At 40.9% G+C, this 25,708-nt stretch overlaps 1 protein-coding gene across 1 annotated transcript in view; it reads right to left on the reverse strand.

Annotated features, from left to right (window-relative positions):
- hadhab (hydroxyacyl-CoA dehydrogenase trifunctional multienzyme complex subunit alpha b) overlaps window positions 1-25,708 on the reverse strand; it is a 90,732-nt gene that overhangs the window by 14,110 nt on the left and 50,914 nt on the right. Inside the window, exons 8-15 of the mRNA XM_068024070.1 lie at window positions 25,501-25,623; window positions 17,587-17,705; window positions 17,433-17,489; window positions 16,582-16,691; window positions 8,419-8,553; window positions 7,340-7,511; window positions 4,005-4,091; window positions 553-693 (exon numbers count right to left, since the gene is read on the reverse strand). Coding sequence (XP_067880171.1) covers window positions 553-693; window positions 4,005-4,091; window positions 7,340-7,511; window positions 8,419-8,553; window positions 16,582-16,691; window positions 17,433-17,489; window positions 17,587-17,705; window positions 25,501-25,623 — 944 coding nt within the window. The remainder of the gene's footprint in view (window positions 1-552; window positions 694-4,004; window positions 4,092-7,339; window positions 7,512-8,418; window positions 8,554-16,581; window positions 16,692-17,432; window positions 17,490-17,586; window positions 17,706-25,500; window positions 25,624-25,708) is intronic.

Raw genomic sequence — 25,708 nt, forward strand, 5'->3', positions numbered from 1 at the left:
AGAACAAAACCATGATAATGAAAATTATACCCATGGGGGAAAAGTGAATTTACAAAATGAGTTCTCTATCCACAATAATGGAAAAGAAAGAAACAAGACTGAAAAGTTGTCTTATTTTCAAAATGCAGTATTATAACTTATAAAAACATGAAATTGGTCAAGGCACAGAGCTGCAACATTTGAACTTTTTAAAAAGTAGAAAAGCAGTAGTATATTGGGGTAAGGAAAAACTGTTTTTTTTTATTCATTCATGGGATGTGGGCGTCGCTGGCCAGGCCAGCATTTATTGCCCATCCCTAAATGCCATGAGAAGGTGGTGGTGAGCTGCAATCCAAGTAACAATTACCATATACACACACATACATATATATATATATAATATGCATCTGAGTAGACAAAAAAGAGCCTTTTGGGGCTAAGGTGTGCTTAAAAAAGTTCATAATTCAATACTCTCCACATTTGAGAATAAGCTTATTGTACAGTTTAAGGCTATAGAAGTTGATGTTACAAGCGTAGGACAAGTGAAATATAAAAAGGTTACGAGCAAATTACCTTTACTACAATGATGACTTTTCCCTGCTTAAGACCAAGCGCTACAGCTGCCGCAGTTGTCTCTTTGGAGGTTTTATCTGTAGTAATGATTTCCAGTAACTGCATCTTATCCACAGGTGAGAAATAGTGCATTCCAATTACCTAGACAACAGATTATAAAGGGAAAACATTCAGGAGCTCTCACCAATAAGCCTGAAGGACTCATTAACTCTAAAAATATGGTAACTATTTCATAAGTTGATATTTTTTCAGAGGGCTGTAAATATTGAAGTAGTATCAGTGGTTTGGCAAATGTAGTTCCAACATTCAAAAATATGCATAGGATACAAATCTGATCAATGCAGGTCAGTTAGTTTAACATCCACAGTGCAGAAATGCTTGAAGACATTCTGCTGGATAGTAAAAATGAACATTTTGAGCAGCAATGGTATCACAGGGAGTAGTCAGCATAGTTATATTTATAGTTAACGCCTCAAAATCCTACCAGAAATCTTTGGTGAGGTAACTAACCTTATGGATGACATATTCTAGTAAGGGTGGTTTACTGGATTTTTTGAAAAGGTATTTGACAGAGTTCTTTATGTTAGGCAACTTTGGAACTGTAATGTCCATGGAATAATTGACAAATTTCCGCGATAGATTGAGAACTGGTTTGGCAACAAAAGGCAAGTCGGCAATAAAAGGAAAACGCTGTGTCTAGGGGAAAATTTGCCAATGATAAATGTAGGGTAAATCATGTTGAAATAAGTAATACAACTTTTGAGGAGATAAGATTGTAGATTAGGGAAATGCAGTGGATGTCGTCTACATGGATTTCAGGAAAGCCTTCAACAAGGTACCACATGGATTACTAGAAAAGATTAAAGGGAAGAGTTAGAAGCAGGATAGCAAACTGGATTAAAAACTGGTGAGAAGGGCAAAAACAGGAAGTAGGAATTAAGGGCAGTTTTTCCAGAGTGGTTGGAAGTGCGTACTGGACTCCCTCAGGGTTTAGTTTTGGGGCCATTTCTGTTTACTGTATATAGCAAAGATTTATACATAGGCTTAGATGAGGAGTGTCAAAATTTTCAGATGACACCAAAATTGGAGGTATAGTTAATTATTTAGAAGACCAATGGAAGATGCAAAGGAATACCGATAAGATGAGGGAATTGACTAAAAAGTGGCAAGTCAGGTGATAAATTTTGGTAAATATATATCAGTAGTAATTACTCTGAATAGAAATAGGCTCAGTGCTGTGGAAGAGCAGAGGGACTTGGGGCTACAAGTTCACAGAACACTAAAGGCAATACCTAAGGTTGATAAGGCTGTAAGAAAAGTTAATAGAACTCTAGCTTTCATCGCAAGGGGTACAGAATACAAGAACTGAGAGGTAATAATAAGCCTATATATAAACCTTAATAAAGACATCAATTAGATTACTGTGTGCAATATTATGCTCTGCCCTGTAAGGAAGGATATTGAGGTTTTAGAGAGGGGACACTGGAATGCTGCCTAATTAGAAAATGCAAATACAAAGATAGATTTGAAAAATTGGGCCTATTTTTATTAGAAAAATACAGAATATGGAACACCATAATAGGTGTTTGAAATTATGAAAAGATGGGAAAGGGCCAATAAAACCAAAATAAAAGCAAAATATTGCAGATGCTGGAAATCTGAAATAAAAACAAGAAATGCTGGAACCATTCAGCAGGTCTGGCAGCATCTGTGGAAAGAGAAGCAGAGTTAACGTTTCGGGTCAGTGACCCTTCTTCGGAACTGACAAATATTAGAAATGTCACAGGTTATAAGCAAGTGAGGTGGGGGTGGGGCAAGAGATAACAAAGGAGAAGGTGCAGATTGGACAAGGCCACATAGCTGACCAAAAGGTCATGGAGCAAAGGCAAACAATATGTTAATGGTGTGTTGAAAGACAAAGCATTAGTACAGATAGGGTGTTAACGGACTGAAGATTGAACAGCAGCAAGTACAAACATGAAAAAAACAGTGGGTAAGCAAACTGAACAAACTAAGATGAAATGAGATAAACTTAAAAAAAAATTGTAAAAAAGAAAAAATAACTAATAATTTCAGAGCATGACGGGCCCCCCATTTTACTTTTATTTTTAGTTATTTTTTCTTTTTTACATTTTTTACAATTTTTTTTTAAAGTTTATTTCATTTCATCTTAGTTTGTTGTTTGCTTACCCACTGTTTTTTTTTCATGTTTGTACTTGCTGCTGTTCAATCTTCAGTCCATTAACACCCTATCTGTACTAATGCTTTGTCTTTCAACACACCATTAACATAATGTTTGCCTTTGCTCCATGACCTTTTGGTCAGCTATGTGGCCTTGTCCAATCTACACCTTCTCCTTGGTTATCTCTTGCCCCACCCCCGCCTCACTTGCTTATAACCTGTGACATTTCTAATATTTGTCAGTTCCGAAGAAGGGTCATTGACCCGAAACGTTAACTCTGCTTCTCTTTCCACAGATGCTGCCAGACCTGCTGAGTGGTTCCAGCATTTCTTGTTTTTAGGTCAATAAAACCAAACTGTTTCTAGTAGTTGAGGCATCAAGAATGAGAGACCATAGATAATTGATTGAATGCCAGAGATTTAGAACATAGGGCAGGAGAACCTTCTTCACACAGAGTTGAGGATGTGTAATTCACCTCTCGGGTTACTGGTGGAGACAGAAACTATTTCAACATTCTAGATGACATTGGATAGCTGGACAAAGGAAAAGAGGTAGAAGGGATATTTGAACTGGGTGGGCAAATAAACTAGTTGCTTACATGGATAGTAAACACCTACATGGACTGGTTGGGCCGAATGGTGTATTTCTGTGCTGTAACTTTTATCTAGGCAACAGTAAATGTTGCAACTTAGGTGTATCTGAGGGCATTGGACGATAAGTCAGAACAAGTTACTTTGACTATACAGATCTATAGTGAAGTCAGTTCTGGAGTAGAGTATGCAATTTAGGTCACTACCTCAAAAAGGATACAGCTGCATTGGCCATCGAAGACTAAGCTTTGATGAAAGGGTCAAGTGATTAAACTTATTTTGTCTAGAGAAATTTGAAGGCCGTCATGATACACGTGCTCAAAATAATGAAAGGTATGGATGAGAACCAACCACCGCATGTACAGGTTTGGGATTAAACAAAATTAAATTCTAATTCAGCATGATTCACTTTCAGATACCTTCAATTTATTACATTTTTCCGCAATTCAACTTTCTCTCTAAAATGTACTTAGTTTTTTTAAAAATCTAACAAATACAGTTGCTCAAAATCTACTCCAAAGTTCAATGGGCTAATTTGTTACAAAGCTAGTTTCAAAGATTGCTAAATGTCCATTTCTCTGAAGAAGGAATTCATAATCTCCAAATTTAGGGTTAGTGTTGCAGTTTTGAACATTAAGTGTCTATATTTATTCACTAATATTTGGAGAATATCAACTTACCTTCTCCGGTCTCTTACTGACAGCAGCAATTTCAGCAATTGGAAGGGCTGATGTGTTACTAGCAAATATACAATGAGGAGACACAACCTGTCAGAAGAAAATTATAGTATTACTTCTTTAAAAAAAAAATTTAGACATCAATCATCTATCCAAAAAAGTACAATATACAATCAAGTTCATCTGAACATGATTAACTGCTTACAGGCAAACCTGTTGAGAGCATTAAGCAACTTTACAGAGCAGGTCAATGTTCTACAGATGAGGAAGATGCATTGTAGAGGGCAGAGTAAAACAGATTCTACTACTCTATTTGTAAAAGTCTACTTGTCAACATGAACTCGGAGCTGATTACACACCCACGGAACAAAAAAGAGAGATTTTAACTACCAGGTGGAAAGCGGAGGAGAGGTGCCAAACTTAGCTCTAAGAAGAGGACCCACCATCCGTGGTTAACTAAAGAAGTTAAGGAAAGCATCAAACTTAAGGAAAAGGCTTATAATTGCACAAAGTTGAGTGGCAGATGATCGGTCAGAATATAAAGAATGGCAGAGAATGACTAGAAGGTTAATCAGGAGAAAGAAATTAGAGTATGAGAGGAAGCTATCTAGAAATGTAAAAATGGATATCAAGAGTTTCTATAGATATTTAAAATATTTAATTAAAATATTTTGATCCTGTCGTCACTAAAGAGGATACAAAAACCATTCCGGCAACAGCTCTAAATCAGGAGGTGGAAGGAAGAGAGCAACTTGGTGAAATTACAATCACCAGGGAAGTAGTACTAACCAAACTGATGGAGCTGTGGGCTGACAAGTCTTCAGGTCCTGATGAATTTCATCCTAGAGTCTTAAAAGAGGTGGCTCATGAGGTAGTAGATGCATTGGTGTTAATTATTCAACATTCGCTACATTCTGGAAAGGTTCCATCAGACTGGAAAGTAGCAAATATAACCCCTCTATTCAAGAAGAGGGAGGAGGCAGAAAACAGGCCAGTGAGCTTAACGTCTGTCGTGGGGAAGGTGTTGGAATCAATCATTAAGGAGGTTATGGCTAGGCACTTAGAAAAACTCAAGGTAATTGGGAATAGTCAGCATGGTTTTGTGAACGGGAAATCATGTTTAACTAATTTGTTGGAGTTCTTTGAAGGAGTGACATGTGCTGTGGATAAAGGGGGGCCTGTTGACGTACTGTACATGGATTTCCAGAAGGCATTTGACAAGGTTCCACATAAAAGGTTATTGAGCAAAGTAGGAGCTCATGGTATAGGGGCTAACATATTAGCATCGATAGAAGATTGGCTGGCTGGCTGGCAGAAAACAGAGTAGGCATAAATAGGTCCTTTTCTGATTGGCAGGATGTGACAAATGGAATCCCGCCAGGGTCTGTGCTGGGGCCTCAACTTTTTACAATTTACATCAATGACTTAGATGAGGGGAGCAATGGCATGGTAGCTAAATTTGCAGATGACACAAAGATAGGTAGAAAAGTATGTTGTGAAGGGGACATAAGGAGGTTGCAGACCGATATAGATAGGTTGAGTGAGTGGGCAAAAATCTGGCAGATGGAGTATAATGTGGGAAAACGTGAAGTTGTTCACTTTGGCAGGAAGAATAAAAAAGCAGAGTATTACTTAAATGGAGAACAACTGCAGAATTCCGAGGTGCAGAGGGATCTAGGTGTTCTAGTGCATAAGCCACAAAAGGTTAGTATGCAGGTACAGCAGGTAATTTATTTATTTAGAGATACAGCACTGAAGCAGGCCCTTTGGCCCACCAAGTCTGTGCCGACCAATCGGTAACCCATTTATACTAATGCTACATTAACCCCATATTCCCTACCACATCCCCACCATTCTCCTACCACTACCAACATTAAGGGCAATTTACAATGGCCAATTTTCTTATCAACCTGCAAGTCTTTGGCTGTGGGAGGAAACCAGAGCACCCGGCGGAAACCCAGGCGGTCACAGAGAGAACTTACAAACTCCGCACAGGCAGTACCCAGAACTGAACCCAGGTCGCTGGAGCTGTGAGGTTGCGGTGCTAACCAATGTACCGCCCTCTCCTTTGAATGCTCTCCTTTATTACGAGAGGAATGGAAAATAAAAGTAAGGATGTTATGCTTCAGTTATTGGGCATTGGTGAGACCACATCGCAAATACTCTGTGCAGTTTTGGTCTCCTTATTTAAGGAAGGATGTCAATGCGTTGGAGGGGGTTCAGAAGAGGTTTACTAGATTGATACCTGGAATGAGCGGGTTGCCTTATGAGGAAAGGTTGGACAGACTGGGCTTGTTTTCATTCAAGCTTAGAAGAGTGAGGGGAGACTTGATTGAAGTTTATAAGATCCTTAACGGTCTTGACAAGGTAGATGTGGAGAGGATGTTTCCTCTTGTGAGTGAGTCCAGAACTAGGGGGCACTATTTTAAAATTAGGGGTCGCCCTTTTACGGTAGAGATGAGGAGAAATTTTTTCTCTGAGACACTTTGGAACTCTCTGCCTCAGAAGGTGGTGGAGGCAGGGTCATTGAATATTTTTTAAGGCGGAGGTAGATAGATTCTTGATGGGCAATGGAATCAAGGGTTATCGGGGGTAGATGGGAATGCAGAACTCAAAACAAAAACAGATCAGCCATGATCTTATTGAATGGCGGAGCAGGCTCGAGGGGCCGAATGGCCTACTTGTGCTCCTCATTCGTATGTTCACGTTAGATGCCGTGGGAGGTCTGGTGAATTTTAAAAGGTGTAAAAAAGCAGCTGGCTGCCTGCTACCCTGCAGAGATTGGGTGGCACAGAGGTTGCCCACAGACGTTCAAGTAAATCACGGGATGGGGTTAGGGAGGATTTTGCAAGTGGGGGGAGCCTAGGCCAGCAGAAGACGATGATACTTTCATTCTGGGGTTTGGAGAAGTACTCCTTTTCCTTCTGGTCCCACAGCAATAAGTTTTCTACTTATTTTCTGGGGCTCCTGGTTCTGCTATGGTAGGTTTTATTGGACAGAGCATCAACGGCAGACACAATGGATATTAAAATTACCTCAGGGTGCTTTCTGCTTAATAAATCCCCGATTTGCATATTATAATGAAGCATCAGCCCGAGTCAGAGGGACGGCTCAACCGTCCAGTGTTAAAACAGCTGTGGAGGTGACTCTAAGTAGCTAAAAGTACCACACAGTCTTAACTCCCATTCTGCCTGGCTTTTGTCGAGCAGGGAGATTTAACAGCCAGCCTAATAGGTCAAAGTTCAAACGTCAGATTCCAATTCTAGAAAAGTCTTACTCAACTACTATATATTATTGAGATTTGATTTAATATACTTAGACTTTAAAAAAAAACTTACAGCTTCAACTTCCTTCAGGACACTGTGTTTGATCTTCACATCTTCAAAAACTGCTTCAATCACTATGTCGGCCTTTTCAAATCCTTTGTAGTCTAACTGACCGGTCAGGTTTGACTGGATTCTATCACGCTCAAATGATGTTAAATTCTTTCTCTTTACCTTATCATTCAGTCTGTTAGGATTCCAAAGAGACTACTATTATTATAGTAAAAATATAACAATGCTCACAATGATAGAAAACATTAAGCTTTTGAAAACTGTCACACTTCTGCACCAATAAATGCATGAATACACTTGCGTTATTCAAAATAACCTTAAAACTATTCTGTGGTTTCGTATAATTCAAAAAAGGTCAGTATAACAAGATTATAAAATTACACAAAACAGTTCTTGTAGATTGCATAAGCACAAGATTGCACGAGAAGCATCTAACAGTATAACCTGGGTGGGTGCAGCTCCAACAACACTCAAGAAGCTTGACACCATCCAGGACAAAGCAGCCCGCTTGATTGGCACCCCATCTACAAACATTCACTCCCTCCACCACTGATGCACAGTGGCAGCAGTGTGTACCATCTACAAGATGCACTGCAGCAATGCACCAAGGCTCCTTAGACAGCACCTTCCAAACCCGCGACCTCTACCAACTAGAAGGACAAGGGCAGCAAATGCATGGGAACACCACCACCTGCAAGTTCCCCTCCAAGTCACACACCATCCTGACTTGCAGCTATATCGCTGTTCCTTCACTGTCGCTGGGTCAAAATCCTGGAACTCCCTTCCTAACAGCATTGTGGGTATACCTACCCCAAATGGACTGCAGCAGTTCAAGAAGGCAGCTCACCATCACCTTCTCAAGGGCAATTAGGGATGGGCAATAAATGCTGGCCTGGCCAGCGTCACCCACATCCCATGAATGAATTTTAAAAAACCATTTCAATATGGTAAACCAATCATTTAAACCTGTATGATAAATATAACTAGCCTTTGTGCATGCAATATCTTGAACAGCTACATTATCTAAATCTAAATCAGTAAAAGCACCAAATAAAGGATATCATGCTCAACTGTTTACATACCCTTTAAAGATTTGTTGTTGACCCCTTTCAAGGCCTTCCAATGTAGTGTCCTTTAAGAGAGTTAAGATACCTTTGTCTATTGTGACTTGTGCAATACCAGCTCCCATTAGACCAGCACCCAAAACAGCGATTTTCCTGAAGAAAATAGAAAATTGCATTACATTAATTAATGTACTAATAACACAAGATATTGAGATTATAAATAAAGAGGATCTTGTATTTCTCTAGTCTGTGTAAGGCACAATAAACTGGCTCATCTCTTAAAAGATGAGAACTATGCATCACCAACTATTATCTTCTGTAAATTATTTACAATAAAGCAAGGTAACTTGTCCTCCAAATGGGTAGTCGAAATCGGCAGAATACTAATAGTTTCAATGAATTCAACTGCAATACAATATAGCACAAAGATGAACAACACATACTTATTTGATACATATATTAGTCACATACTGTTCATTACCACGATATCAAGGAATCCACTCTATGCAGATTCATAAGATACAGCAGACAGAGCGCAGTTGGCTTTTCACATTAGTGCAACTTTACAAGTGATGCAAATTTACTATGCTAGATGGTGGACCCATAAAATATGGTACACCCTGAAAACATGGGAGATTTGAATTGTTTTGACTATTTTAATGCACACTGCAGCTGAGAGCCAAGTGAAGAGTCTCGCTCTTCCTAAACTATACAATACTGACAAAACATATTGACTCATATTTTGCAGTAGAAATAATGGTGAAGCAGTCAGCAATCACCATTATTAAAGTGTAAATCAAACAGCGACTTCAATGTGCAATTAAACGCAGAAATCAGTTGCTGTCCGAGCTGCCCAGTTCCTCCAGAAATTTCGCTATACCATTCTCAATGAGGGACTTGGCATTGAAACACATGGAATGATGTGAGATAGTTGTACTTCTGTGATAGATACACACTAAACTTGCCAGAAAAAGTCAGGACTTGTCCATTCCAGTGTAAGTAAATTTTAATGGCATCGTAAGTCTTAACTACTACGAATCAATCTCTCTGGCACTGAAAATTAACTTTAAGAAGTGAGTCATTCCTTCGGCTTTTAATTACTGCTGGAAATGTATTAAAAATAAAAATATTTAAAAATTTTACTTTTTCTTTGTCTCGTTTTCTCTCAATCCCATCTTTCTTTCTCTCAATCCCATCTTTCTTTCTCTATCTTGCTTTCAGTACATGATTTGACATGGAGTTAAGTATTCTTAATTGATACTTCCTGGTTTAGATTCTGCACGAATTTCCAATCTGATTGGTTAAGCAGACACACCATTGCTTGTCTTGTTCACATAGCTCCCAGATCCCATATAGAGGACTTTGAGCTGAAATGGCTTTATAATCACAGCATGTTTCAGTACGAAAGCCCAGAGAAAGTCTGTGGGTGAGTGTTAATTGTACAGTACGACTGCTGATGCTCTTGTGTCACTGACCACAAAATCCAGGCCTTTGTTTAAATCTGGATGGTATTCACAGATCAAACATGTAACTAAATGCCACTGGGTCACTTAGGATAAACAAAACCTAACCAGTACTGGGGTCTAAATTCTAAAATTGTTTTACAGACAATCAATCAGATCCATAATTAAATCTCACTTACTGTTAATGAACAAAAACTGAAAAAACTTACACAGTACAATGTAAGAAGCTTCAAGAATGGTACATACCATGCAAAATAAGGAGTTCTGAGAATGGTGACTTATCGTAAATTTGGCTATTTCAATATGTGACTCTAATATATAGTGTTACGACCCGGTTTCCAATTATAAGGCAAAGAAACCAGCACAAACAGGCTTTCTCAGGTTTAAAGAAGAAAAGTTGAAATTTATTAAACTTAAACTCTAATTCGGTTAACGCCTACAGATACACAACGTGCCCACGCTAACATGCATATATGATACACACATGCCAATAGAGACAGCAAAGAGCAGAAAAATAAAGTGGAAAAGTTTGAGGCAATATCTGAAGAGTTGTTGTTATGGTTCTTCAAGCTCACTTTCGAGTCCTTGATTGTAGGTAGGTCTTGCTTTTCATTGGGGCCCAGTATTCTTCTTAAACCTTGTTCGCTGGAGGAGACTTTTCTCTCTTGGGGTTCATGTGTCTTCAGTGGATTCAGAGGCTTGTGAGAAAGAGATGGGAGCAGACAGGAGAGAGATCTTCTCAGTCCAGGAGCAAACAGGCACCCTGCCTTCAAACTTTCTGTAGCCAGTTTAAAAGAAAACCTGGAACAGCCAGGTAGTCAAGTGACTACCATCCTGGCCCTTGTGGATTGTATCCTCCTTAGCAGGCCCTGGAATGCGCTTCCTCACCTTAGATATCTGTTAGTATGTAAAAAAAATTTTCAGCCATGGATGATCTGTTTAACAAGTCATTTCCTTGCTCCAACAGCAGTTAAAAATCAATGTTCATGACAAAATTGATGTGCCTTATTTTTGGCAGTTGGGAGCCTAGCATGACACCTCCACATCCAGTGGAATGAAATGTGATTTGAGAAAAGTGCATTTCATTGAAAGGGTCACGAGAACATATATGATACAGAAAAAAAACCATCCATTTCTCTCATTCATTCACAAATCCTAAAACTTATTTAAATCGCCCCTTTTTTAGCATCCCAATAAACATGTGGTTCTTTTTTGGAGAAATTTCTCTTCCGTTTGTCCATTTCCATGGCTGCCTAGGGCCTTTGTTCCTGCTGAGGTAGTTTTTTTTCCCCAGGAGAGTCAGTGGTGGGGGGTCCATCCTGAACTCTCCTTCAGTGCTTTGCTGAGTCATGCAAAGGCTTTTGACTTCAGGGGGATGGGTGGTTTTCTTTTTACTGACTGTGGGAGAGGGGGGGATTCTTTGCTAATCAACCCTTTGTTCCAGTGGACACTCCTGCCTGCAGGTATTTGTGCAGACTCTACTGCACTCCCCTGCGGCACTTCGATTAGGTGAGGCATCACCCTCATGGTTTCTCTACCCCCTAGAGGTCTTTCTTTGTCCCTGCAGGTTCCTGTAAATGCTGTTAGCAACTTTGGTGGGGTGCTTCTAGTGTCTGCATTTACATAGGAGGATGTAGGGTCCAATAATATTAATAATAATCATCTCTGGATTACTCCCAGTGCCACATGCTAGTGAAAATTGAAATAGGAAGATGGGGAGGATCAATATGTGGCCTGAGGCATGGTACAGAAGGAAGGACTTCAGATTCTTGGGGCATTGGAACCAGTTCTGGGGCAGGAGATAATTACTCAAAAGAGACAGGTTGCACCTCAACAGGATTGGGGCCAATGTTCTTGGAGGGGAGGTTCACTAGAGTGGTTGGGGAGGGTTTAAATTGTATTGGCATGGGGATGGGCACCAGCATATAAAAGTAGAAAAAAGGAATAAGATGCATAAAGGAGTGGGAGTGTTGGTTAGTACTAGAGAAGGACGTTGTACCACATCAGATAGGAGCAAAGGATGACTACAAGAAATACAAAGAATGCATGTATGTAAACGTACAAAGTGTGGTGAATAAGATTGGTGATCTACAAGCGCAAAATTCTTGATAAGCAAGGGGGTGGAAAGTTATCAGGGGTAGATGGTAATGTGGAGTAATCAATTCAGCCATGAACTTACTGAATGGCACAGCAGGCTTGAAGGGCCGAGTGGCCTACTCCTGCTCCTAATTCGTAAACTTTTCACATTTTTCAGGGTTGGTTGACTGGACCGTAGGGGTTTTCATCCAGGATTCCTCCTGGACTTTCTTTAACCTGCCCTCTTGGTCACTTTTCCCCCTTCCCTGTCTAACCTTTTGCCAGTCTTATGCCTGCCTGTCCCCTTTTCTCGGCAGGGGTTCCTGGCAGTTCACCACATCCCTGCTGGAGGGTCCTCCTAACACCGGTACAGGACTTAGGGGTGCAGGTTTCACTGTAGGTTGATGTTTCCCCTCAACTTAGCACAAGTGGCAACACTTGCAGTACACCACCACATCTTTGTGGAGTTTTGGCCAGTCAAACTGCTGTCTTATGCGGGCTTTGGTCTTTCATATACCGTCATATACAGCCACTGTAGTCTTGTGGGCCCTTCTTAATATTTCTCTCCGGTACCTCTGTGGCACCACTAACTGGTGAACTACTGCCCACTCCTTGCTCTCAGGTTTGTGAGGAGAACTCCATTTCTTTATCAGTACCTCATTCTTTATATAGTAGCAATCGGGGACTCCCTCTGCTTCACTTTCAGACTGGGCAGCCTGTGCTAACTCTCACAATACTGGGCCGGCTCACCGAGCCTCACCTAGGGAAAATCCATTTAATCCAATTCCTGGGTCTCCTAACTTTCCAAAGAAAGTCTCGGACAGGCAGACCTCACGGTCATCTGCTGCAGTGCCAATGCCGCCTCCTCTGGGCTAGCTGGTGTGATCATGGCCTGATCTAATACACATGCAGGGGAGCTGCAGGGATCTGCACCACTGCCCTGTCTCTCTGACCTCCTGCAGTCTTTCTTTCACTACTGGGGGGGCTACCACTTTCACCCCCGCCAGATCATTACCTAGGAGCAGATCAACCCCGTTCAGAGGCAAACTAGGGACAATCCCTAAAATCTCTTTCCACAGATGCTGCCAGACCTGCTGAGTGGTTCCAGCATTTCTTGTTTTTATATTAGGGACAATCCCTATGGTTACCGGTCCCGAAACTAGGTCACACTCCAGGTGCACCCGGTGTACAGGTACAGGCATACACTGCCCTCCAATACCATTCACCACCATTCTGGTGTTCACTGCACTCCCTGGGGGAAAGGTCAAGTCTTTTCCCAGTAAAAGGGATCTAGTGGCCCGTGTCCCTGAGAGTCACGATGGGCTTGCTTGGCCCACTCGACGGGTATGGGGTTACTTTCCCTTCGGACACAAAACCCTGATAGCCTTCAGGAATCCTATCAGCTTTCCCTGCACTTGCAGTAGTAAGCTTCTTGGGTTTCACTCTTACTGCAGTTAAAGCCACAGCTTGCTCTGCTGTGCTTTCCATCAGGTTCTCTTCTTCACTGAGCGGGTGTACCCTGATCAACACTACTGGCTTTCCCTTTACTTTCCAGCAGTCAGCTTTTAAATGACTGCCTTATTACAATGGAAGCACACAGGTCTCCAGGTTTCACTCTTGCTCACAGCACCTTCCTTTTTGGCTAGAAGAGGGTGCCCTGTGTCTCCTGCTTTTCTTTCTCTCCCTGGACTGCTTGGGCTCCTATCACCTTCCCACCCTTTGTCCTTTTCGGATTTGTGGGGGTGACTAGGAAAGCTTTTCCCCGGGAAACCGACTAATAAATTAAAGCAAACTCATCGGACAGAACAGCCACTTGCCGAGTCTCTGGACCTGCTGCTCCTCTACATGGGTTTTTTTTATTGAGAGTGGGAGAGAGTGTTTAAATTCCTCTAACAGAATTACTTCTCTGAGATTCTCATAACTGAGCTGTACTTTAAGAGCCCTCAGCCACTGGTCAAAAGCCAGCTGCTTACTTCTTTCAAAGTCCAGATAAGTTTGATTAGCTTGCTTCTTGAGGGTTCTAAACTTTTGGCAACAGGCTTTGGGTACTAACTCATATGCCCCGAGGATAGCATTTTTGGTCAGTTCATAATTTGATGAAGTCTCATCTGGCAACAGGGAATAGACCTAATGGGCTTTTCAAATTAGCCTGCTTTGCAGTAAAAGAGGCTAGGTCTCAGCTGGCCATTTTAGCTGCCTTGCCAGTTTCTCAAAGGACACAAAAATACTTCTACATCTTCCTCATTGAATCTTGGAATTAGATGAGCTAGTTTTAACAATTTTGTACCCAGCTCTGAATTACGCTTCTCCATATTGGCCATGCTTTCACTGGGGTTACTCTGTTGCCCCCTAGTTAACTCAAGCTGCTTCAGCTCTCTTTCTTTGCATTCTTTCTGGAATATTCTTTCTCTCTCTCGTTCCTTCTCGTCTTTCTCTCTCTCGCTCTTCTCTTTCTTTCTCTTCATGTTCGTTCTGGAAGGCTCTCTCTTTCTTCCTCTCTCTTTCCTCAAATTCAAGTTTCCTCTGTTCCGATTGTATAATTTGCTAACAATACCCTGTCGGAGTCTGCTTCTGACACTGTTTCTGCTTCTTCAGATACAAGGGAAAAATGGTTTGCCACTAGCCTTAGGAGTTCAGACTTCCTAGCCTTGCCACGTACAGTGATCCCACACTGCTCAGCCATTTTCCTCAACTCCTCCATAGACAGTGCTTTTAACTTATCCCAAGTTACTTCAGCCTGGCTTGGAGAGCTACTAGCTTCAGTTGCAGACTTGTTTGTATTCAAGCACACACAACCACAAGAAAACCTGTATTGAAATCTTGCCCATTTGGCTTCCCACTTCCAATTTCTCATTCGTCTGTGGGTCAATTCCGGATGCTAGCACCCAAATTTCTGTTACGACTCAGTGAGAAAGGTGTCTAGGGGATCCTCTCAGCCTTCACCTGGTCTTACTGTAACAGGGTTTAATTTTAAACATAACCGTGTTTTTTTAGCTCCCCCTTGGTGAATCTTTGTTCACAGCTTTCTAATTATAAGGCAAAGATATGAGCACAAACAGGCTTTCTCAGGTTTAAAGAAGAAAAGTTGAAATTTATTAAACTTAAACTCTAATTCGGTTAATGCCAATGGATACACGACGCGCCCACGCTAGCATGCAAACGTGATACACACATGCAAATAGGGAAAGAAAAGGGCTGAAGAAAAATAGAGTGGAAAAGTTTGAGGCAATATCTGAAGATGGTTTTCGTTACTGTTCTTTTGCTCACTATAGAGTCCTTGATTGTAGGTAGATCTTGCTTTTCGTTGGGGCCCAGTATTTGTCTTAAACCTTGTTCGATGTAGGAGACTTTTCTCTCTTGGGATTCATGTGTCTTCAGTGGATTCAGAGGCTTGTGAGAAAGAGATGGGAGCAGACAGGAGAGAGATCTTCTCAGTCCAGGAGCAGACAGACACTCTGCCTTCACCTCTCTGTAGCCAGTTCAAAAGAAAACCCTGGAACAGCCAGGTAGTCATGAGACCAGCTGGTCTAACCAGTCCTGGCCCTTGTGGATTGTATCCTCCTTAGCAGGCCCTAATGTGCCCTTCCTCACCTTCAATGTCTGTTAGTAGGTAAATGTTTTTTTTCAGCCACGACTGATCTGTTTAACAAGTCATTTCCTTGCTCCAACAGCAGTTAAAAATCAATATTGATGACAAAACTGATGTGCCTCATTCTTGGCAGGTGGGGGCCTAGCAGGACAATAGCAACTGGGGAAATAGCACCCAGCCTCAACTGACACATAACACAATGAATTAACAAAAAAACCATCGCTGAAGCTGTTTACTCTCCATTTTCCCTTATCTTTGCAGGCAATGTACCAACTCTGACCAAGCAGACAACCGAGAATGTTTGCAAGCACAAGTAGGTGACAACTTATCTCCTGTATTTACCAAGAGAAATTTGGCCATTAGTGATACAGCTGTGTAAATGGAGGAGAGTGGGAGTGGAATCCTCCAGTATAACCCAATATCAGCCAATGAGGTTTTCGTTCACTTTGTCGTGAAAAATTTGAAAACAAATATATTTTTCAGACAAATCAGGTTACAACCACATTGAGGTCTCAAGTCCCTACAGAAGACTGAAAATAAACCATTACTGGCAAGACTGAAACTAAGTCATACCTGGAGCGGGGAGTACAGGGGGAGGGATAGTGTTACTGTGTTGTTGCATTAAATCCGCTTCAAAAGCTGCCTACAGCAGAGACACATTATAAAAAGTAATTAAAGAAACTATTCACTATAAGATTCACTCCTGATTAAGTAAATAGAAATTGACTGGAACACCAAACAGCTGACATGATCTAATTTTCTATATAGAGCAATGTAGTTTGGCAATACTCTGATCAAGCCAACAATCCCATTTTAGACACTTCTAGAATGGATTTTCAAATAGTTCAATTATGGTCTGAAAAATGAAACTATCAACTGAAGGTAATTATCTTTAAAATTAAAAAAACAAGATCTCAGGTTAGAGCTACAATAGTGTTTTAACAGTAATACTGCAAGACAAAAATCACACAGGAAAGGAAAACCTTTGAACATTCCTGGCCAGATTTGCAAAGAGAACACCAGAAACCCGTATTATTAAAGAAATGTACGTACTCAGTTTCCTTCTGTGGCTTTCCAAACTTGTTCTTCTTGCATGCTACTTGACCATGATAAAGTCCAGTGAGAGCTTTTGATTCATTTGTCATCGCCAGTTCTCCAAATTCCTAGTCGAGAAAATAAAAAAGATACCCTAAGGTCCAGAACAGAAGTTCTTATAGATATCAAGAATGCCTGTTGCAGATTGTTAACTTCAGCAGTATATATGAAGGCATAATTAGTTGAGGGAATAAAATGTGACTATGAAGGTATCAAGTTTCTGTAATGTTACAACTAAGAGGATCAAAATGAGTCAAAAAGTTGTGTTAGAAACAAGCTGCATGTCACTGGTTATAAGGTTTAGTTCACGGTTGCGTTTGTCAGGAGAAAGTGTTATTCACTTGTAGCACATTTGCTACAATCACTGCGTTAAAGCTAGATATTTTGTTTATAATATGAAACCATTTACAAATTAAGTCATAAATTTGCATTGGGGGTTAAAATCTTAAATGATATTCAATAGAAAAAACTACCGAAACTGATACAATATCTGACACACTGCTACATTGCAAAATGTAAGTGAGAATGAATGAAAGAATGAAGCAAGATGAATTAGAAGGAGAATCTTTGCAAAGCGGTGGAGAGTGAAGCTGAAAGCCCATGTTTTGGCTAGGGTTCAGAAATAATTGGCATTGAGTAACCTTCCACTTACTTTTATCTCTCTTTTCAAATTAATCCGTGGATTTAATTTTCGTAACACTTGTACAGCATCTTTCCAATGTGTCCCATTGCTATTCTCTTGGCATAATTTGGTTCTAATCTCTCATTAATCTTTCCCAGAATTTAATGATTTTATATGTTTACCTTACCTGTGATTCAACCAGATAACCAGCATCTGATCCCTGCTCCAATCCAGTTTTCACAGCCTTAAATAAAACAATATGTTAAATCACTAATTTGAATTTCACACCATTTTACTTATCTAAACTTAATTAGCCTCAAGAAATACGGTTCTAAACATACCTCAATGATTTTCAGTGGGGCAGGATAGAGTCCCTTGGTCTGTGCCATCACCTTTTTTCCCACCATTTTGTAAACTTGCTCCCTGATTATAGGGAATTTCAAAGCCCATGATTGCACCCCTGCAACAATAATTATACATTAGAAAACAAAAAATTCCTTTTTACTACTCAATATAAAAAGCTTCATGGCATTCTGTAATTTGCATTTGTGCAGTGCTTTAAATATAGGAAACAGCATAAAGTGCTTTAGAAAACAATGGACCAAGCAGCAGTAGAATTTAAAGAGTGAATTGAAAGCATGATTGAAAAGATAGGTTTTGAGGAGGCTTTTAAGAGAGGGGATCAAAGTCGTAAGGCTAACATTTAGGGAGGGAGGCTGAACCTGAATGCTGAAAACTCTGCCACTACATGAGCTGTTCCCAGAAAGAGATGTAGGGTAGGGTTAACACAGAGGAGCTCAGCTTTAGAGACTACAGGATACAGGCTAGGACATAGGGCTGAAGGAGGCTGTAAAGGGTTGGGTGGTGCAAAGCTTTGGAGAGATCTGTAGATATGAAGTAGGATTTTGAATCTTTTATAATACTTGGTTTTTGTCTATCCGGACTGGTTGGTTTAAGAGGCGTATCTGTTGGTGGGTTTATTTGGTGGGGGGAGCCTGGTGCACACATAGCGTGGAGGACTGGAGCGTATGTTGCACGTGCAACTACCAATGGCTGATGGCGGCAGCATTGGTGGAGAACAAAAACAGCAGAAGGTAAGGGGAGCCCAACACCAAAGTTACCCTGGCTGGAGAGATCGTTTCTGTGAGGGATGGGATTGATAGGAGGGATGGGGATGGCAAGAGCTGGATGGGAATGGTATGGAAGGAATGACATGAGAATGACATAAGGAAGGAAGGAATGTCATGGGGGAGGGCATGGGAGGGGTGGATGAGATGATGGTATTAGTTAAGTGTGGAAAAATGGCAGGGACAATTAGTTGATGCAACTTATTATTCAAAAGCTATTCTTTGTGCTAAAACTGAAGATTCTCTAGATTTGAATGAAAAAAATTTTGGAAAAGCTGTCAGGTGAATTAAAAGAATACATCAGCATTGATTCTATAGACGAAGATGCTGATAGCAGTCTATACACTCCAGAGTTTCTGCGCAGCCTAACTCCAATGGGCATGCCACCAGACAAACTTGGGCTCAAGGAACGAGCAGTTATAATGTTGCTATGACACTTGAATCCTAAACAAGGACTTTGTCATGGAACAAGATTCGTAGTTAGGAAGCAGTTTTCTTCAATGATAGATGCTGAAATTATAACATGCAGATCTCACGGAAATAGTGTTTATTCCTCATTTAATATTGAGCCCATCAGATGTAAACCTGACTTTTCAACTCAGGAGAAAATAGTTCCCAATTAGACTTCAGTCATGACTATAAACAAGTCACAAAGACAAACACTTGACAAAATTTGTATTTATGTTCCTAGGCCTGTTTTTACATATGGACAGCTTTATGTAGCTTTTTCTAGACTGAGAAGTTTAAATTATTTGGTGAAAGAATAACTAGAAATCCTATATTCAAAGAAGTACTGCTGCAATAAAGGTACTAATTTGACCGCATATGTTTTGCGGGTCTCTGCTAGTTGGGTATATTGGGAGGCAGCAAGCTTAATTTTGAATATGGTGATAGATGATGGAGAATCATCAGGATGCAGGATGGAATCTTGATACTCCAGAAGTGACCCTTGTGGGGGTAGAAGGAAAAAATAACTGAGAGAAGTATGCTGGTTCCACTGGGATAAGGTGTGAAAGCAGGCAGAGGTAGTCCTCTGGAGGGGACCAGAGAGAGAAGACAGTGGAGGAAATGGAGTCAATCATACAATAACATAGGAGGAAGCCATTCAGCCCATCAGATCTATGCTGGCTCTTTGAATGAGTAAAATTAGTCTCACTCCCCTGCTCTTTTCCCATAACCCTGTAAATTTTTCCTTTTCACATCAAAAGCACGTAAAGGTCTAGGAAGGCAAGGAGAGAGAATGTGCTAAAGTAACAGAGGATGTCATTAGCGACTTTGACAAAGATACCAGGTGTTGTAGATTGGGCAGAAGGCAGAATTGAAGAGGAGATTTTGTGGGGAGAAAGCTTGGAGCTCGGTCACAACCACACATTCAAGGACGTTGGTGAGTAAAGAGAAGTCAGGTATGGAAAGACAGCTGAAACAGACAAAAGGGTCCTGGTTTTTTTTTTTGAGAAGTCTAGTGTTGGCGATATTGAAAGGGAGGGGCAGCGTCCCCAAGGAAAGACAAACATAAAACTAAAATTGGAAGACAGAGTGTTGAAGTAGAAGACCTGATCATGTCTTTAATTTGGAAAGCAAAAAAAATATGTGATGACAATAAAGGACTAAATAAAATGTCAAGTTCAACCTTTGTAAGCTCCCCTCCCAACACAAGTTAGTTTTACAAATAAAATTTCTTTAATGTCATATTTATTCTGATTTCAGTACCCTACATTATATTTTTGTTTCAATAGATAGATTTATGTTAGCCAATTAAAAACCTTCACTGTTGAAAACAGCAATTTTGTAACCAGTGCTTCAAATTGGAGTGTTAGCAGTTGCAAATGCATTGATTGATGTACTGGGTCCCAGCAGAACGGAAAATCAACAAATATTTTACAGTTACTGAGCTACTAAGTTGTTTGTGACATGATTGGCTCCAGGGATAAGATTTTTCTCGGAAGTAATTTTTTTTTAAGCTAGTGAATCTCCTGTGGTACTACTCATTGGAAACTGCACAACAGCCTTATGTGTTGGTCTCTTTCTCTGTCCTGTCTCACCATTCAGCTGCCCCCACAGAGTCCCTTCTCTCGCTACCTTCATATATCTGAGCCCTGAATGAGTTGCAGAGAGAGCTTAAAGCTCAAAATAACTGAGAGAAACCAAAGTGGTCTGAAATGACAGCATTGAGAATCCTGGGGAAAACTGGAATGGTATAGAAGTCAAAAATATAGATGTTAGAATAAGCAAATTATTTTACAAAAAAAGCTGTTTAATTCACACAACTCAAAACCAAGAATGAAAATTGGATTTGAAAACTGCCCTATAGCACTACCAGATGGCTATAGCCTAGCACTGCATGTCAACTCAAAGCAGTTTTTGTTTCTCATGCATCACAGAATACTATATGAACAGAATCAAATAGCACACAAGGAGTGCATTTGGTCCATCATGCCCATACTGGCTCTTCGAAAGAGCGATCCAATTAGTCCCACTCACCTACTCTTTCCCCATAGTCCTGAACTCTTCCCCTTCAAGTATTTATCCAATTCCCTTTTGAAAGTTATTACTGAATTTGCTTTTCAGGCAGCTCATTCAAGAACATAAGACATGCTGCAAAAAAAAATCCTCAACCCACCTCTGGTTCTTTTGTCAGAAGATTGGAAAAGTGTGTTAAAGGCATTACAAGCAAATGGGTTTCTAATTAGTGTAAAACAAAGCAAACCATTTTTGTCCCTTTACAAGTGTTATGAACACTGGACTTTGCAACATGATCATTTTTAAAAATGGTGATTTTTTTAAAAGTTTAAGATGGAGTTTGGAAGGTCAGGTGACCTCACATCCACTCTGCTAAAGGACAAGACAGATCAAAGACTTCTTTTTGAAAAAAAAGAGACTGCTGGGCTAACACCTGTGGAACAATGGGGTTTCGTGCTCCCAGACTTTTGGGTCGGAAAACATTGGGTCAATGATTCTGAAGATGCAAATGTACCAAGCAGCTGTTAACACCTGGGAACAATGGAAGACCCAGGTGGCTCTGCTAAACCAAACTTCTGGACTTTGCATATTGGAACAGGTCAATAAGCTATTGACTTTTGAGTCCAGATAAATTTACCAGATTTTTTGAAGCAGGCAGGCTGTAAGTGAAGAAACCAGCGGTTGTGGCCTCAAGATAGAGAGAGAGGGAACACCTGCTCTTGGAAGCCTGGGACAACGAAATGCTGTAAAGACTTGAGCTTGGTTTGAAAGTTGAAGCTTGTGGAGAAGCAGAAGACCAGCAGGATCACCAGGAATCGCCTGATTCATGGATGTCCAGGTTGCAAGTGCTTGAAGTGAGCAAACAGGACACTGCTTTTTGAAAAGGTCTGGGCGATCTAACCCATTGCTACTGGGAGGAGTTTGGGACTTTTAAATCACTAAGGATTTCACCATCAAAAGGACAAGTGTATCAATGTGGTGTGAGGTTTTCAGGTATTTTAATAAGTAAAGAAAATACCTTTCTTTGTAATTTGGGGTATCAGCTACTTACAAAAGTACTATTTAATTAATGAGGATTTATTTTAGTTCAATCGTTATAATAAAAGTCAAGACGTGAAATCTTGTCATGTAATTCTTTACATAGGGGGGATTCATAATCTTGTAATTTTCATGTTAACTATCTCACTGAGGTCATAACACAAACCCTTGATTAGGCCTCAGTTAGAAGGGCCTACCCGGTTTTGACCTCATTAAGTATTGGTGGATATTGAAGCTTTGGAAAGGGTGTAGGGAAGGGCCACAAGATTAATTCCCAGTTTAAAACACTTTAATTACCTAGATAGGGTCAAAGAGCTGGGTATCTATACTTCACAGAAGCATAAACTTAGGGTGGTTTGATCAAGGTTTATAAAATAACAAAGGAACAAGACTGTGCTCATGTGGACCAATTATTTTGTATAATTTGGGGAATTGGAAAATTATCTAAATTTGCAGGGTTACTTTCTAAGGGCAGGGGAGTGGGAATAGTGGAGTTTCTCTTGCAGAGCTGGCACAGACGCAGAAGGGCCAAATGGCTTCCTTCCATGCTGCAACCATTCTATGCACATGGGATACAAGGTAACTTGATAAGGTGAATTCAAAATTGGCTTAGCTGTAGGAGACAGAGAGTGATAACAGACGGCTGTTTTAGTGACTGGAAGCCAGTGTCCAGTGGCGTACCACAGGGATCTGTGCTGGGTCCCCTATTGTTTGGGGTAGGATCAGTAAGTTCGTGGATGACACAAAGATTGGCCGAGTGGTTAACAGTGAGGTGGAGTGTCTTAGGTTACAGGAAGATATAGACAGGATGGTCAAATGGGCAGAAAAGTGGCAGATGGAATTTAACCCAGAAAAGTGTGAGGTGATGCACTTTGGAAGGAGTAATGTGACACGGAAGAATTCAATGAATGGCCTGACACTGGGATGTTCAGAGGAACAAAGGGACCTTGGCGTGTTTGTCCATAGATCTCTGAAGGCAGAAGGGCAGGTTAATAGGGTGGTGAAAAAGGCATATGGGACACTTGCCTTTATCAATCGAGGCATAGATTACAAAAGCAGGGAGGTTATATTGGAGTTGTACAGAACTTTGGTAAGGCCACAGCTAGAGTACTGTGTGCAATTCTGGTCGCCACATTATAGGAAGAATGTGATTGCATTGGAGGGGGTGCAGAGGCGATTCACCAGGATGTTGCCTGGGATGGAACATTTAAGCTATGAGGAGAGGATGGATAGGCTTGGGTTGTTTTCGCTGGAGCAGAGAAGACTGAGAGGTGCCCTGATCGAGGTGTACAAGATTATGAGGGGCATGGACAGGGTGGATAGGGAGCAGCTGTTCCCCTTAGTTGAAGGGTCAGTTATGAGGGGTCACAAGTTTAAGGTGAGGGGCGGGAGGTTTAAGGGGGATTTGAGGAAGAACTTTTTTACCCAGAGGGGGGACACGGTCTGGAATGCCCTGCCTGGGAGGGTGGTAGAAGCAGGTTGCCTCACATCCTTTAAAAAGTACCTAGACGAGCACTTGGCACGTCATAACATTCAAGGCTATGGGCCAAGTACTGGAAAATGGGATTAGTTAGACAGGTCATGTGTTTTAATGCATCGGTGCAGACTCGATGGGCCGAAGGGCCTCTTCTGCACTGTATTATTCTGTGATTCCATGATTTCAACTGAATAGGTTATGGAGGACAGCAGTCACACTTACAAGTTATGTAAGGGCAGAGGTAGATTGTATATTCTTCTTTTCCCAGAGTATCGTGGACTGTGGACCAGATTGTCAGTTTGTGTGGTGAATGCCTTTTATGTTATTCGTTGCTGGGATGTGGGCGTCACTGGCTAGGCCAGCATTTATTGCCCATTCCTAATTGCCCTTGAGAAGGTAGTGGTGAGCTGCCTTCTTGAACTGTTGCAGTCCATTTGGGGCAGTACACCTACAGTGCTGTTAGGAAGGGAGTTCCAGGATTTTGACCCAGAGACAATGAAGGAACGGCGATATAGTTCCAAGTCAGGATGGCGTGCGCCTTGGAGGGGAACTTGCAGATGGTGGTGCTCCCATGCATCTGCTGCTACCCTTGTCCTTCTAGGTGGTAGAGGTCGCAGGTTTGGAAGGTGCTGTCTAAGGAGCCTTGGTGTGTTGCTGCAGTGCATCTTGCAGATGGTACACACTGCTGCCACTGTGCGCGGTGGTGGAGGGAGTGAATGTTTGTGGAAGTCTATTCACTGTATTCCTTCAAGAGAGAACTGAACCTGTTTCTGGCTGAGTGGAAATTGCCTCCTCCAAGAGGTAAGAGTCTTGTAAAGTAAATCAGGAACAATGTGATGCCCTGGACTAGTTTCAATCACCTTAGGGAGGTTGGAGAGGAACATTCCTTTTTTTCTGGGTTTTTCTTTTAAATCTTTTTTTTTCACCTCTTGCAAGACATTACATGGCTCAAAGTGGGTTGGGAGTAAAAGCGATGTGCAACAGATCTCAACTGCATAGAACAGGTTGGATGGACCAATAAGTCTTCTCCTACTCGGCATTTTTTAATATTCATATGTACAGACTCAATAAAAAAAAAGTTATATATTCATTCATGGGATGTGGATGTTGCTAGCAAGGCAAGCATTTATTGCCCATCCCTAATTGCTCTAGAGATGATGGCAGTGATAAGCTGCTTTCTTGAACCACTGCAGTTTGAGATGAAAATACTCCCACAATCCACTTAATTAGTATAATCACCCATCCCCTCCACCACTGGTGTACTGTGGCTTACATGTGCATGCGCTGCACCAACTCACCAAGAATTCTTCCGAAACACTTCCCTAACCTATAGCCTCCATCACCTAGTAGGACAAGCATTAGAATACCATCACCTCCAAGCCATACACCATCCTAATTTGGAAATATATTGCCATTCCCTCATTGCCCTGGGTAAAAAACCTTGAATTCCATATCCAAAAGCACTGTGGAAGCACGTTCACCACACAGTCTGCAGAGTTTCAAAATGGCAGGAGCACACCACCAACTTCTCAAGGGCACTCAGGGATGAGTTTTAAATGCTGGCTTTTCCAGCGACACCCACTTCCCAAGAATAAAGTACCCTCAATTCAATGTATATTTGAATTATGCCACATACAAACATGGTTTTATGAAAGGGAAATCATGTTTAAGCAATTTGTTGGAGTTCTTTGAAGAAGTAACATGTTTGTGGATAAAGGGGAACCGTTGGATGTATTGTACTTAGATTTCCAGAAGGCATTTGATAAGGTGTCACATCAAAGGTTATTGCAGAAAATAAAAGCTCATAGTGTAGGGGGTAACATTTTGGCATGGATAGAAGATTGGCGAGCCAACAGGAAACAGAGAGTAGGCATAAATGGGTAATTTACTGGTTGGCAAGATGTAACGAGTGGTGTGCCACAGGGATCAGTGCTAGGGCCTCAACTTTTTACAATTTATATGAATGACTTGGATGAAGGGACCGAAGGTATGGTTGCTAAATTAGCTGATAACACAAAGATAGGTAGGAAAGTAAGTTGTGAAGAGGACATAAGGGGGCTACAAAGGGATATAGATAGGTTAAGTGAGCGGGCAAATTAACAAAACTTTTCAGGCACAACAAATTTTATTTCTTTTCAGTTGCAAGTACTTACTGTCAATGAGTTTTTTATCCCTCTTAAGGGAAATCTCCTTATTTGCTATTCCTCTGGCACAACCAATTGCCACTTCTTCCAAGTATTCAATTGTCCTCTCTTCCGGATGCTTCAGGCCAGGCCCTATAAAAATTTACAAAATATTGCACATCACTATTACAGGAAATTATTCATTACATTAGGAAACCATTATAAGCTAATCTCACTC

Source organism: Heterodontus francisci, chromosome 3 (genome assembly GCF_036365525.1).
Source record: "Heterodontus francisci isolate sHetFra1 chromosome 3, sHetFra1.hap1, whole genome shotgun sequence".
Taxonomy (NCBI): Eukaryota; Metazoa; Chordata; class Chondrichthyes; order Heterodontiformes; family Heterodontidae; genus Heterodontus; species Heterodontus francisci.